The sequence below is a fragment of the Arvicanthis niloticus genome, chromosome 30 (assembly GCF_011762505.2).
Source record: "Arvicanthis niloticus isolate mArvNil1 chromosome 30, mArvNil1.pat.X, whole genome shotgun sequence".
NCBI classification, from domain to species: Eukaryota; Metazoa; Chordata; class Mammalia; order Rodentia; family Muridae; genus Arvicanthis; species Arvicanthis niloticus.
The window spans coordinates 9,101,459-9,117,499 of NC_133438.1; the positions used below are offsets into that span (position 1 = coordinate 9,101,459).

The following is a 16,041-nucleotide window of genomic DNA, read 5'->3' on the forward strand; positions in this document are numbered from 1 at the left end:
CAATCCTTCCTCCTACACTTCTATAAGAGTTCCCAAGCTCCATCCACTGTTTGGCTGTGGCTGTCTGTATCTGTCAGAGTCAGCTGCTTGATGGAGCCTCTCAAAGGACAATATGCTTCTATCTGCAAGCATAACAGAGTATCCTTAATAGTGTCAGGGATTGGTGCTTGCCTATGGGATGTGTCTCAAGTTGGGCCAGTTACTGGCCATTCCCTTGGTCCCTGCCCCATCCCCTTACTTATGGACAGGATAAATTTGGGGTTCAAAATTTTGTGGATGGGTTGGTATCTCTCTCACTTCATTGGAGATCCTGCCTGGTTACAGGTTCATTATCCCCAGTGTTGTCACTCACAGCTGACATCAACGCCATTGATAATTGGGTGCCCCCCTTATCCCAGGTCTTTGTCTCATCCTGAAGAGGACCCCACCTCTTCACCCCTATCAGTTGGAGGTTTTCATCCACTTTCATGGCCATCCATTTCTCCTATCCTTCCACACACCTGAGGCTGAGTCCCCTATTTTCTTCCTCATTCTTTAAGTATCTCATTTCCCTACCTCCATCTGACTCTTATAATTATTTTATTTTTCCTTAGGAGATGTTCTGGATGTTTTTATAGTAAATATTGGAATGAGGTAAACCTCAACGGTCCTGGTGTGGCAGGCCTCTGATGGGTATTTTTCTTTGTATGTTTCAGGGTCTGCAGGTCTGTATGGTTCAAGAGCCATGGGTCCAGTGAAGGTGGGTGGAGAGGTGGCAGGAGAATTGAGGTACCCCTTTACTAACAGACTGTTCAGGGCAGCTTGGCATGGCCAAGGTGGCTCAGAGAGCAGGGAAAATGGGTGGGGGAAGGGAACCTCACCTCTGTGGTTCAGGAGTCTCAGTTCTGATGAAAATGGGTTAGGAAGTTGTAGAAGAATGGATGTCTTCCTGGGATAGCTGCCTACTCTGAGCAATATGCCCATGCCCAGAGATCTCAGCAAGCAGGGACTGTGGGAAGGGGAAGGGGAAATTACCTGTATGGATCAGTATCTTGAGGTTTGGTGAATGTGTGGCAAGAGGTGGCAGGAGAATGGAAGTCTCCCTGGGGTCACAGCCCGCTAAGGGCAGCTTGGCTTGGCTCAGAGGGCTCAGTGAATAGATAAGATGGGTTGGGGAAGGGAAGGGAAGCTTACCTGTATGTTTCTAGAGTCTGATGAAGGTGGAGCAGAGGTAGTAATAGAAGGAAGGGCCCTCTGGGATAACATTCTGCTAAGGGCAGCTTGGCCTGCATGAGAGGGCTCAGTCAGCAAGAAATATGGGAGTGGGAAAGGAATCTTACCTTTTTGGTTCAGAATCTGCAGGTCTAATGCAGGTGCGGGGAAAGGTGGCAGCAGAATTGAGGACTCCCTGGGATGTCAGGCTGCTCAGGGCAGCTTGGCTTGGCCCAGAGTGCTCTGCAAGCAGAGCAGATGGGTAAAGGATGATGTTTATTGATAAAACTGTTGCCATATTCATTGTATTTGTAAAGTTTCTCATGTATATGAATGTTTTTGTGTAATTTAAGAGCTGAATCAATGGTAAAGGATTTCTCACATTCATGGGATTTATAAAGCTTCTCTCCTGTATGGATTGTCTAATGTCTCCTAAGTTGTTGATATATATATATATATATATATATATATATATATATATATATATATATATAATATACATTTGTACATTTGTTATATATATATTTTATATATATATATATATATATATATATATATATATATATATATCTCAATCATTTGGAACATTTGTTACACTTGGAATTTTCCTCTGTTGTATGAATTTCTGATGTTTTCTAATACCTGAACATCAAGTGAGGGATTTATCATAATCATTATATTTGTAAGTTTTCTTTCCAGTGTAGATTCTGTATTGTTTTTCTAAATCTCATGCACAATGAGAGCAATTTCCACATTCTGTACAGTTGTCAGGTTTCTTCCCCATGATGCATGTAGCGCATGTAGTTACATACATCAAAGTCTACACGTGAGTTATGACATGCCAAAGGGCTTCCAGCATTCTGTACATTTATAAAGTAGTTCTTCTCTATGAGTTGCTTTATGTCTACTAAGGTTTGAACATGGCTTAAAGCCTCATCCACATTTCTAGTGTTGGTATGGTTTCTCTGCATTTCGTATTCGTTTAATGTGGGTTTATATTCAAAGTCAAAAGACTCTTCATTCTCTGTATCTTTATGTATTTCCTTTCTAGTATGGATTTGTATGTTTGTGTCTCATTGTATCCATTGTCCTGATGTATATTCATCATATTCACACATTCTTCAGAGTTTTTATAATGAGCAATTGTGATGTTTAGCCACAGGTGTTTTAGGGATCTAATGAAATGGTCATGTTTCTTCTGAGGATACATATTTGGTGTCTCACATTCATTAACTCATAAGTGCTAAAAAAAATCTTATATTTTTGGCATTACGTCAGCTCATTTTATTCTCATGTCACTTAGAGACAATCTCTTCATCTGTGTCCATCCTTGGCAAGTGGTCCATAATTTTTATTTGTATGTATTTGGGCTTAACTGCTTTTAATGTTGAGGTAAACCTAGGTATGTGTGATGTCTTTCTAGTGTTCCTTTTTTGTGTGTTTGATACTATTTTTTTCTTGTGGTATTAGAATACGATTTGTTTAAAAGAAAGGATGACTATGTGCTGAATCTGTGTATTCCTCAGACATTGGTAAGGCAAATACTTCCTGCTTCAGTCTCAGCACTGCTAAAGCCATTTTTAGGTTTATAACTTAGAAGGTTGAATTGTTCACTTATTTCTAAGAGTTTGTCATTTCCTTCACAATTCCTTTGTGTGTGTGTGTGTGTGTGTGTGTTTGTGTGTCTGTGTCTGTGTCTGATTTTCTACAGCACTGCATAAGGTTCATTGTTGTCCCTGGCAGACATTACAATGATCCCTGTTCAGCTCTAATTCTCTTACTTGGGGATTTACTTTTTTAGTTTGGAGTAGGGGGAAAATTCTTTCTCAAATATTTTGTCTCTTCACAGAACCAAGTCTGTGTCCTTGATTCATTGGAATGTCATGAATCTTGAGTGTGTGTGTGTGTGTGTGTGTGTATGTGTGTGTGCTTAAATTTCTACACAACCTTACTAATATATTTAAATATACTATTTCAGATTGACTTGTTCTTATATTTGTAAGCCCTCAGCACAACTGTCACCTATTCAAGGACAAGGGAATAGGCTGCTTGGAAGGAATTAAACATTGGCCAAAGAGAAGGAAATGGGCTGCAGACAGGAATCAGACATTAGGCTAGAACAAAGAAGTACTTTCAGGCAGGAATCTAAATTATAGGCTAGAACAAAGAATTCATTTCAGGCACAAATCTAAATCATAGGCTAGAAGAAAGAAATACTTTCAGGCAGGGATCTAAATCTTAGGCTAGAACAAAGAAGTGATTACAGGCAGGAATATAAACCTTTGGCTAGAACAATGAAGTAGGATTCAGGCATGGAAATGACTTTGGGCTAGGACAGGGAAGCAGGCTCAGATATTTTGGTCATCCTGATAAGCCTTTAGACATAGTGATCACTGGAGAACTTAGACTGTTTGTGTTTATTGTCTTTCTTGCTTTTTGACTCTTTGCATCTATTGTATTGCTAGTTTCTTAAACTATAACTGACCTTAATACATGCATGTGATTAAAATGTTAACAGAAGAAAAAAAGGAGCAGGTGGTGGGTTAGGAGGTTTCTCAGGAGGGGGGTGGGATGGGGATAGGGGATAACATCTGAAATGTAAATAAATAAAATGTCCAATAAAAAAAACAAAAAACTAAAAAACAAAAAACAAACCAAGTGGTATCTATTGTTGCCAAAACGTCTCAGTGTTTCTTTGTCACTTCATTTTTGGGTTCCTGTTGTAGGAACTAAATGTGAGATATTCAGGTCTCGGTTTGAACTTAGAATTCCAGAATACATTCTGGAAAGGGTACATTCCTTAGTCAGAGGACACTTTCTGAGTTAACATTCAGAAGAGAAAGGGAGAGGCTAATTAACATTTCTCAGACCACAGGGAAGGGAACCCATCTGTAGGTGGGGAAGGCCCAGAGCAGGGAGACGCATTCCAGGAGAGGGGCCCAAGATGGGAGGGGTTAAGAAACTGAGCCTTTAATGTAATAATCCTGGGCAAATGGAAGACACTCGTTGTCATAAAAGTAATGTGTGAATCTGAGTCATCTATAGACCAGACCTGAAAAGGTCAGCCTTTGTGGTTGCCCTGATGAGCTCTGTATAAAAGCTGCCCCCAGCTTTGGCTTGGGGTTCCTCTTGTCTTTGTATAGGGGAACCCCAGTATACTGGCTAACATCTTATCATCAATAAACCTCATGTTATTGCAGTGAATCCCGTCTGTGAGTGTCTCTGGGGGAGCGCGTCCCCTAGTTTTGGATCTTAGTGTCCAACATTTTAGAGGTCCCACCGGGATTCATTCTCTCAGACCCCACTGCTCCAGAGATCGGAGGTCCACTCACTCAAGCTGGTTTGTGTGCTATCTCTCTGTCCTTTGTTTTTGTGTCTGTGAAATGTCTTTGCCTGTGGCAGGGGCAACTGTGTGTGTGTGTGTACTGTGTCTGTGAAATGTCTGTGCCTGTGGCAGGGGCAACTATCTGTGTCTGTGAAGTGTCTGTGTGCCCGGGTCATGGGCGACCGTCTGTCTAGCCTGGTTTCTTTGCTTGTAGCAGGGGCAAGAACTAGGCAAGGCATGGAGGGCAGTTTGCAATCTTGGGATAGGGTCAGATTACAAGTTCCGAGAGGGGATTTGTGGGAGTGGAAGCGAAGGGGGAGGGTAGATGTACCCACACTTTGCAGGCCACAAGACTTTGGGGGACGCCACAAAGTCAGTCTGGAAGATAGGGTCTGAATCTGTTAGATTTGGTCCAGTGTAAGTTAGCCAAGTTTTCTGGTTAACGACCCTTTTCCATTTGAAGGTGGTTTTGCAGCCATCACCACCTGGAGGTGGCATCTGTTGCTCTCTTGTGGCAGTCCCGTGTGTCAGACGTCAGTGTGTTGTTCTTTGCTGGTGGGGTTAGAAATATGTTAGATTTGGTCCAGCGTAAGCTGACCAAGTTGTCTTAATCTGTTAAATTAGGTCCAGTGTAGACTGGCCAAGTCGTGTGGTTATTGGAGTCTTCCACTGGCAGTTTTTCTATGTCTTGATTGTGTAACCTGGTTTTTGTGCCTGTGACAGGGGCAAAATCTGTTTGTATAACCAGGTTTATGCACTGCCCAAGACAGTGGTGAGCTGTCTATGTTGTTTATCTCTGTTTTCTTGGCGACCTGTCTGTGTGTTGGTTGTTGATCTTTGTGTTCTTGGACTTTGACTGACGTTATTTTGGACTGAGTCTACTGTGTTAAACATCCTGAGTTAAAAAGAGGTAACATGGCCACCGGCAGAGAAGGAGATGGAGCCGCAGGTACAAGAGCAGAGAGGCAGGTCCTTTGACGAGTGGGCAAGGCGGTTCCGGTTCTGGCAGCCTGCCCACTGCACGTAGGGTGTTCTCCAGGTAGCACTGCATGGAGGGTGCCCTCACTCAGCCCACTCTCGGCTCGCAGCTCCCCTAGCGTGGTGCCCTTGAACTGCCTGGCCGAGCAAGTTGGCCGCCAAGAAAAGAAAGCTCTGTCCCTCTGCTGTCAGCAGAGGTGGCAGCCAGGCAGAGTGCGACAGCTGGCTAGCCTGGCATGCATGGCTGGGCTGGAGACATCAGGATCACTCCTATAACAGCCAGAAGCTTCCCACCTGCCTCCTGTGGAGACCTTGATCTCTGGCCCCTTCTGGTGGCCTCCAGCATCAGAGGGGAGGAGCACAGTGTCTGCAGCTTCTCCCCATTCTCCATGGCTAGTGCTGAGGGATTCGAGGGCATCTACAAAAAGATAGGCAGGGTCCAGGTGATTAAGAACCTGGCAGAGGAAAAGGGCAACCACCCTGAGCCATGGCAGCTGGACAAAACAGCCCCTGCAAGATTATTCCCTAAAAGTTAAACTTACATATTTTTAAGCCCTGAGTTAAATAGTTATTGGACTTTCCCAACCAGTGCCTATTGCTGCCAAACTTTTCAATGTGGCTCTGTCACCTCACTTCTGTGTCTTTCTGAGCTGGCACTCACCCTGACACTGTAAGAAAGTTTCATTGGTGCTCCCATGAATTCTGTCTCACTGTTCATTAAGTCTCTATAGTAGGTAATTAAGAAATAATTAAGAACACTGGATGTGGCTCAGCAGTTAAGGGGACTTGTTCTTCCAGTTTCAGCATATTCTCTAGCAATGTGCAAAGGACAAGGGATATTTTCTTGTGTTTTTATACAGTGCATTAAGAGTATTATCAGATTGGAGGTTTCTTGTGGAATGTTTGTAGTTTTTGAATTGAAGAATCATGTTTCACCAATTATGTAATTTGGGAAAACATGCATCTTTGTTTTCATATTTTATTCATTAAAATGTTCTAAGTCTTACTTGCTCTTTGTAAGCAGGGATAACACTGTTATGAGTTAGTGTGAAGCCATTGCACATCCTTTTCTTTCTTCTGAGTACAGTTGAATAATGGAGGCTGGGTTCAAATTATGGAATGCTGGGTTAGAATGTTGGCTATCTTGATTATGCTGGGGTATGTTCCTTCTGTTCTCAAGTACTTTAGTACTTTTATAGTGAACCAATGTGACATTTTGCCCCAGGCCTTTCATGGATATCTTGACAAGGTTGTGTGTCTTCCCTCACTGATTTTACATATTTTGTGCCTTGAATAGTTTGTTTTGTGGGTCTTGAAACAGTCTTAGATCATTGGAATGAAATCAATTCATTCCCCTTCTGTATGAGTTAGAGAGAATCTCTGTGTCAATGTACATCCTTGTAACTGCTCTATGATCTTTATTTATTTGTAAATATTGGTTTTTTTCATCTCTTTTTCTTAAAGTCAAGGTAAAGTCAGGTTTGTGTGATGACTATCTAACTTCCTGTTTCTTTCAGCATTCTGCAATATCCTCGGTGCAAGATTATTATAAGTTTTTCTAAAAAAAATTGGAGAATTCATTGCTCAATCTGTGCAGTCCTCAAAGATTGTTAGTGGAGACAGTGTGTCAGCACTTGCTCATTGCCTGGCCTAGTTTTAAGACATAAAATGTTGACTTTCACTTGTTTCTAGTAAAATCATTTTTTCTCTTCAATTCTCATTAATTTTGTATGACTTTCCACACCATGCCATCACTCTGCTATTTTCTATTATCACACTAAACTACCTGCGAAGTGGCATAGAAAGAGACCAACATCTGGAAAAACATTTGATATGAGAGAAACATAAGGTCAACATAACACATAAAAAGAGTTCCATATATGCTACTGTTGTGGTCAAGACGACTTTGTGTAGTACTGCTATTTCAACATTCAGAATAAGTTCTTATTTTTGAGACATACATAAAATATGTATTTATATACATATATTTGTATGCCTTGTATGAATGTATATGTATATATGACAGGAGACCTGTGTCACACATTTTTACTTTCATGTGGAATTGTGAGAATTATCATCATAAAGGAAATCCATAGCAGCCAGGAACTAAGGGGTGTCCCTTGAGAAATATTCATTAATAATTGGGAACCTGAGAACTGCCTAGAACAACCCCAAAACACAGATATATGCACGTTCAGGAAGATGTTTCCAGCAGTGGTAGAATTTTGATGGATCTGACATAATGTGTGAATCCTCCCAAGAGCATATCCTGAAATGATTTACTTTATCTCTATGCATAGCCTTTTATGAGTAGCAGACAGTTTCCTCCATGCCTGCCTCTTGATGATTTAGCATTGCCTAGGACAATTCTCAACCCGAGGGTCTTGACCCTGTGTGTGTGGGGGGGGAGTGGTAGGGGGTCAGTTGACCCTTTCACAGGGGTCACATATGTCTATCATAAATCATATATTTCTGATGGTCTTAGGAACTGATACGCCACTCCCCTGTGGCAGATGGGCCTGCACATGTACATACATTAACTCATGAGTTTCTTGTGCTGTATTAAAAGATTTCAGCATTAGAAAGGCCTAGAACCAGTGGCTTAGACATTTAGCACATGGACATGCCATTTAAAGACAGGTGTGTCCTGAATTTTAATGTTCTCCTTATAAACGGGTTCACATGGATTTCAGTGGTCAATATTCTCACACAAAGGTATGCATGCAACTTAGAAGAGAATTTCTCATTGAAAGGAAGAGTAATTGGAAAGATACATTTTACCTCAGAGACAATGTAAAGCCTTCTTAGATGATGATGGAAATGGCTGTAACTCGACCTGATCATGATTTATCAATTTGAGTAAAATAAGCTATTTGACAGGTAGAATATGTGTCTGTACAAGACAACAGGACACACATGGAAAAGAGATGTACTGTATCTGCCAGGAGGAATGAAATGAAACATGACCAAAGGGTCATATATTGTGTTCTAGTGTGATAGCTAATGAACTTTATTTAATGCTAGGCATCCATTAGGGCCCCACTAACCATTTGCCTCTGACTCTAGTTCCTGAATCATAAGTTCTCAGTAATAACCCTGAGTAGTACTTTTTTGCAGCTGGTTTACATATACTTTTTATCTGTGCCTGGTACCTGCTAAGGTTTGAAAACGGCCACAGATTGTAGTAATTTTCCTTGCCACATTAAATATACCATTCCATGCTCTCCTGTCGGTAGGAATGTTGTCAAGTTTACTGGCATCATTTTTCTTTTTATGTGTTTTTATATGGTTTATCATTGTTCATAACAGAGTTGTATTTATTTTAGCTTTTGATTTTTCAGAGAAGAGTGACAAGAAGAATGAATGCTTCTCTCATAAATGCTCCTCAGGTTAGTGCCCTTTCCACATTTCTTTGAAATCCCTGTTAGTCTTTAAACCATCTGAGACTTTAGTTCTCTACCTCTGGTAATGTTATCTAAAGTGTTTCGTTTCTGTAATTTATCTTTGTTCTTCTCCAGTGATCAAAATTGAGCCTTTAGATCTTTCACTTCAAATGGGACAAGCACATCCTTGTGCCTATTGTATTTCACTTGATTTTATCCTGTGAGGACATAAATTTCCAAGGACTGAAGACCTTCAGGTCTGAAAGAGAATCTATTGAAAATGATTCTCAATGATAGCTAATTTCTACATTGGATAAACTTGTGCCCTTTTTATATTAGTGTAGAACAAAGGTCTCACGTGCTACACAAATGCTGTTTCAGGAATGGTCAAGTTTCTAGAAACAAGCTTGTGGATGTGGATAGGCAAATATATGGAAGAGTAGAGTTTATGGGAAAGTAGAATTAGAATTCACTCACTGTATTGAATTCTAATAGTAAATATGTCAGATCTGTAAAGGCACAGATGATGGAACGAATATGTGGCTCTCTCTTGCCATAAAATTAATGTGTTTTTAGGGAATGCAGATTGTAGTATTCTGGTATCTCTTTGGCATTTTGAGTAACACAGTAATCATGGACCTGTTGACACATGAAATCTGTTTGTCTCTGGAGAGTCTGACCAGTGCTCAGTGTGGTAAGTTCTCAAGATACAGATGATTATTTTCTATTTCTCCTTTGTTTCATCATTTTTTAGAAGTAGTATAAACACTGCTGTGTGTACCTTTTTTTATTGCAGCACATGGAATGTATTAGTAAGATTTTTCTAGAGAGTATCGCCTTGGTACTTTGTATAAGCCATGAAATTTCAACCATTACTGAATGTCCCTCTTAATTTTTCTCTTCTCTTCTTTAATGGAAACAATGTTCCATCCTTCGTATGTTTTTTTTCTCTCTCTCTTCCAGGCTATGTATTACATAGGGGAAAATCTCTGAAGGGCTGTGGTGCTGTTTCTTTACAATAGTATTCTTTTCACATGTTTGATATTTTAAGTGTTTATCTGCATGTTTTTATGTGTACTGAGTGACACATTATTCCTGTGAATCCCTGAGTTCAACATCAAGCTCTTCGGACTGAAGTCAGGCATGGTAGTAACTGCATTGTGTGCAGAAAGAAAAGAAAAAAAACCTTACTATTAAAAGACTCAAGTTTTCACTTAAGTCAATCTCACTACCAATAATATATTTAAAAGAGTATAATTTTCTCAATTTAAAAAGACAATTTGATCCAAGAAAATTATTCTACTTCATCTAAGTGCATTGTCACATATACCACTTATTTATACATACATGTCTAATTATTCTGTAGTAAAAGACCATATGTAATTTATGAAATTGATATTATATGTATTCCAATATGTCAACTTTGGGAAAACTGTAAATAATTTTAATGTTCTCTAATACTGTTTTTCTTTTGTATATTTTAATGTTGTGAATATAGTCTCATAAAACATCTTTTTAAAGTACCATATTCTGTGTGTCCTTTGGGACATTGAATGAGTTCACTGATATTACACATTTATTGTTTAAAAAAAGTGTGGTTCTTAATTCATCCAACAATGCTGCATTTTACTTTCTACATCTTTGCTCTAGAAAGGGTACAGCATTGTACCTACATCTCAGGATGTCAACTAAGAATTTTAGAATAGAGTCAGGTGAGACCCAGCTGCAGACAGGATTAATATAATGTCCATGCTTGAGCAAGGCTGACAGCTGTAGAATTTAGAAGCACAGTTTTACTCATTGTAATTTAACCATTTGTGATGTGTCACTGGGATTCTACTTGATAACAACCCTATAATTCATAATGGTAAATTCCAGCATCTAGATCTCACATGTTGTATTCCCTATTAGTTTCCTATTTATGATTCCATTATATAATCCTGTTTTAGAGAATAGTGAAATACAATAAAGATTAAGACTATGGTAGGTAACATTCTTTATTAAAATTACATTTCATTTTTTTTTGTATGTTGGTACATTTGCCTGAATGTATGCATATGTGCTGTATATTTCTCCAGCCATTAGAGTTCAGAAGACAGCATTAGATTTTAAAGGATTAGAAATAAATATCTGTTCTGTAGTTCATGTGGGTGCTGAGAAATAATCGAACCTGCACACATATTTTCAAATGGAGTAATGGTGGCATCTTCATCTGTTGAAAATTCATGTAACAGAGAGACCTGAGGAATGTACTCAATATACTTTGCAATGCTTAACTTCTGACACATTTCTGTAGCACTTCTAGAAGATGCTGTTTGTCCTTGAATATTTCCCATGATTCATATTTATCACAATGTGACTCTTATTCTTTAGGTCTGTTTCATCTTGGAAAACTCTTTTGTCCAGCAGCACATGATAAACAGGTAATTTTCTATTACAGGGTCAGTTAACATTCAAGGATGTGGCTGTGGACTTCTCACAGGAGGAATGGGAAAGTCTTGACCGTGCTCAGAGGGCATTGTACATGGATGTGATGTTGGAGAATTACAGCAATCTGGTTTTTGTGGGTAAGAATAACCTTCTCGTAAAATTCCTGATTCATTCTTTGATTTTATCTAGCATGTGTATATAAATTCTCTGACATGTCTAGAGACTCCCAGAATAAGGGAAATTCTGGATACCAACATCTGTTCTTTATCGTGTTTCATTTACATTTCACTCCACTCTTTAGAATAGGATCCAGTATTGTATTCTATGTAATCTCTCAAAACATTGTATCTGCTTTTAATCAAAAGTTCAACATTCAAAGAAACCTGAATATTCAGAGCAAGAGAATGTATTGCCACACCTGTAATAATTGGAATATTCTAATTTTAATGTTGCATTTAAGTCTTTAATTGTTTATGAATTTTAAAAATGCAGAAGTTTCTAAATAGAAAAAGAGCTGTTGGTTGTGAGAATTTTGTTGTTCCTTATTTATTTAGTTTTTGACCTGTGGGTTTTATGTTTAATTCTGGTACAGCATGGCTTTTATATCATGAGTTCCATGCCAATGTGGATTACATAATGAATTCCTAGCTGACCAAAGCTATACTGTATTACTCTGTCACAAAACATGACAAGCAAAATAGAGAAACTTTTTTTAAATATGGTCCTTCAGAGAGCTCCTTTCTCAAAGTCCTTTACTATTTCATCACCTATTCTTTTTACCTTCTGCAAGGCACCCTGTTTAAATAAGATATGGAAGGCTATTGTTTCCTGTCATTTCATATAGATGAGATTTGAGGTTGTTCTAACCATCCATGTTATGATTGTGAAACAGGAAAGACCATTTTTGAGAGCTCTGTCTTTGAGATTACTAATTTATATTAGAAAATTTCAGGGAATATGGTGGTATATTGTCTTGTTCATCTACTAATCCCTGTCATCTCTAATTATATATATATTTTTTAGAGAATCATCGCATTTGTCATAAATATGAGAACATCTTAGATCAAGACCTGCACCATATTGTCCACGAGCATGTGAATATCCAAGTGAAGTCTTATAAATGTCATGAGCTTGTTAAAATCATTCATAAATCCACCCAAAGTGCACCTTATAAAACTAACATCAGGGATACATCGGTTGAGTCATCAAACGTAAGCAGGCTTGAAACTGGAAACAACAGAGAACCTTGCAAATATAAAAACCCTATAAACTGTTTAAATTCCTGCTCTACCATTGGTTTAACTCAGGGAATCCACAGAAGAAAGAAAGAATACAATAATACAGAACTTGATAAGGATTTTGACTCTAAAGAAAATCTCATGCGGAAACAAACCAATAATAGAAAAAAGCTTTACAAATGTAGTGAATGTGACAAATGTTTTACCCGGAAAGCCAATCTTAGAATTCATCAGCGAATTCATACAGGAGAGAACCCATACAAATGTAGTGAATGTGACAAATGCTTTACCCACAAAGGCGATCTTAGAAGACATCAAAGCATTCATACAGGAGAAAAACCTTACAAATGTAGTGAATGTGACAAATACTTTACTCACAAACACAGTCTTATTATTCATCAGAGAAATCATACAGGAGAGAAACCTTACAGATGTACTGAATGTGACAAATGCTTCACCCACAAAGGCGGTCTTAGAAGTCATCAGAGAATTCATACAGGAGAGAAACCTTACAAATGTAGTGAATGTGACAGATGCTTTACCCACAAAGGCAGTCTTAGAAGACATCAGGGCATTCACATGGAAGAAAAACCTTACAAATGTAGTAAATGTGACAAATGCTTCTCCCAAATTGGTGGTCTTAGCAAACATCTGAAGATTCATATAAGAGAAAAACCTCACAAATGCAGTGAGTGTGACAAATGCTTTCTCTACAAAAGTGACCTTAGAAGTCATCAGATTATCCATACAGGAGAGAAAGCTTACAAATGTAGTGAATGTGACAAATGCTTTACCCACAAAGGTGGTCTGAGGAAACATCAGATAATTCATATGGCAGAAAAACCTTACAAATGTAGTGAATGTGACAAAGGCTTTACCCAAAAATTCAGTCTTATTATTCATCAGATCGTTCATACAGGAGAAAAACATTACAAATGTAGTGAATGTGACAAATGCTTCTCCCAAATTGGTGGTCTTAGCAAACATCTGAAATTTCATACAGGAGAAAAACCTTACAAATGCAGTGAATGTGACAAATGCTTTCGCTACAAAAGTGACCTAAGAAATCATCAGATTATCCATACAGGAGAGAAAGCTTATAAATGTAGTGAATGTGACAAATGCTTTACCCACAAATGGGTTCTTAGAAAACATCAGATAATTCATATGGCAGAAAAACCTTACAAATGTAGTGAATGTGACAAAGGCTTTACCCAAAAATTCAGTCTTATTCTTCATCAGATAGTTCATACAAGAGAGAAAGGTTACACATGTAGTGAATGTGACAAATGCTTCACCCACAAAGGCTATCTTAGTATTCATCAGAGAATTCATACAGGAGAAAATCTTCACAGATGTATGGAATGTGACAAGTGCTTTACCAAGAAATATCTTCTTAGAATGCATCAGAGAATACATTCAGGAGAGAAACCTTACAAATGCAGTCAATGTAACAAATGTTTTACCCTGAAAGGCAATCTTAGAATTCATCAGCGAATTCATACAGGAGAGAAACCTTATAAATGTAGTGAATGTGACAAAGTCTTTACTCAAAAATGCAGTCTTATTATTCATCAGAGAATTCATACAGGAGAGAAACCTTACAAATGTAGTCAATGTGACAGATGCTTTACCCACAAAGGCGGTCTTAATGTTCATCAGAGAGTTCATATAGGAGAGAAGCCTTTCAAATTAGTGAATGTGACAAATGCTTTTCCCACAAAGGCGATCTTAGAAAACATCAGATAATTCATACAGGAGAAAAAATGTTATGAATATGAATGTGACATATGATTTCCCCCAAAATTCAGTCTTCTTATTCATCAGAGAATTCAAACTGCAGAGAAACCTTTCACATGTAGTGAATGTGACAAATACTTTACTGCAAAAGCAGTCTTAGAATTCATCAGAGAATTCATGTAGGAGAAAAACCTTACATATAGTGAATGTGATGACTTCTTTAGCCAGAAACAATCTTGGCACTCATCAGAGAATGCTTACAGTAGACAAACTTCACAAGTGAAATCAATGAGAAAAACCATGTCCAAGGAATGTCATCTTAGAATTCATCAGGAGACACATATAAGAGAGTACTTATAAATACACAGACCGTTTACTGTTGGATCATCAAAGAATGCAGACAGGAGAAAAACCTCAGACAACCCAAATCTCAGAACTAAGAAAATACCTGGAAATTTTTAGTCAGAAAAAAAGTGTCCACTAGAAAAAACTGGCATGTCCTCTATCCAAGCTGTATTGTTTGCAACACTTGAGGCTCCACACTAAAGAATTGTTTATTACGTATATGAGAAACTTGTGAAAGTGTTTAATTAATGCTCAAATCTTAGAAACTACCCAGGGTTTATGATGAGAGAAACTGAAAATGTGACAATGAAAGAAATATTTCATTAAATATTTTTACTTGTTCACTTTCAACTATGTCATAATGAAGACACGATGGTGAAGCTAGAAGAACATGGAATTGTATAAAGGTTCCTGGAGACTGAAATGATCTATTTCAAAGAGCAGCTGGGAAATACATGTCTCAAACTAGAGTAAAACTGACAGCACTTGTGTGCTTAACTCAAATTAAGATACTTAGACAAATTATACTTCTTAAAGTGGATTTAACAAACTGAGCCTCAAATATAGGATGCTCTCTATCCTGTAGATATGCCTATGGATATGCAGTTTTCTCCTAGTGACTGGTATTTATAACTTGTATCATATGATGGTTTTCAATTTCAGGATAGCAATTGTCTTTGAGTCCTTCAGGCTCTCATTTACTGACTCCTTCCCCTGAGTCCTGTATGAAACTCCAATAAAGATCATTGGTTCAACAAGTTGGACTTGATTGTTTTCAATTTCCACTTGAGATGGGTAGATGGATATATATATGTTGCATGTCCCACAAAAAGGTACGAAACCCATTAATATTTTCTGCAAACTTGTAACATAAAATGAATATTAGAACAATGTTTTTCAACCCATGGATAGCAACACCTTTGAGGATGGAATGAACCTCTCACAGGGGTTGCTAAAAACCATAAGAGCACACATATTTTCATTGGTCTTAGGACTGAGATACCATTATTTTGTCTCCTGGTTACTCTGCCTTCATAACAAGTACTTTGAATTCTATGAAAATGATGTAGAGCTCTTCCAGCAGGCGTGTTCTACCCTGCAGATCTGCTGCCCTGAGGACACCACAGCCTGAAGGCATCCCATGAGTTCTAATGAACACAGGGTAACTGGTAAGGGACCCTCCCAAAGGCCCACATCCATGGGGAACCCAGTGGACTCAGAACCCATTAGCCCCCCCAAAACCCCAGCACGCCAAATTCCACCTATCCATGAATTTTGACTCGTACATGTATTCTGCATTCCATTTTTTAAGGAAGGGTGTGGCTCTGCATATAGGCCTTAGCATCTGAACTGAGCATTTTAAAATACAGTCAATTGGGACCCAACTGTAGACAGGATTGATCTAGATAGA

At 38.5% G+C, this 16,041-nt stretch overlaps 1 protein-coding gene across 1 annotated transcript in view; it reads left to right on the forward strand.

Annotated features, from left to right (window-relative positions):
* The window catches only part of LOC143440928 (uncharacterized), a 32,131-nt gene extending 16,743 nt beyond the window's left edge, over positions 1 to 15,388 (forward strand). The window contains 4 exon segments of the mRNA XM_076927852.1: positions 8,836 to 8,883; positions 11,318 to 11,444; positions 12,331 to 14,235; positions 14,238 to 15,388. Of these exon segments, the coding sequence (XP_076783967.1) occupies positions 8,854 to 8,883; positions 11,318 to 11,444; positions 12,331 to 14,235; positions 14,238 to 14,320 (2,145 nt within the window). The 5' untranslated portion in view covers positions 8,836 to 8,853 and the 3' untranslated portion in view covers positions 14,321 to 15,388.
* The last annotated feature ends 653 nt before the right edge of the window (positions 15,389 to 16,041 follow it).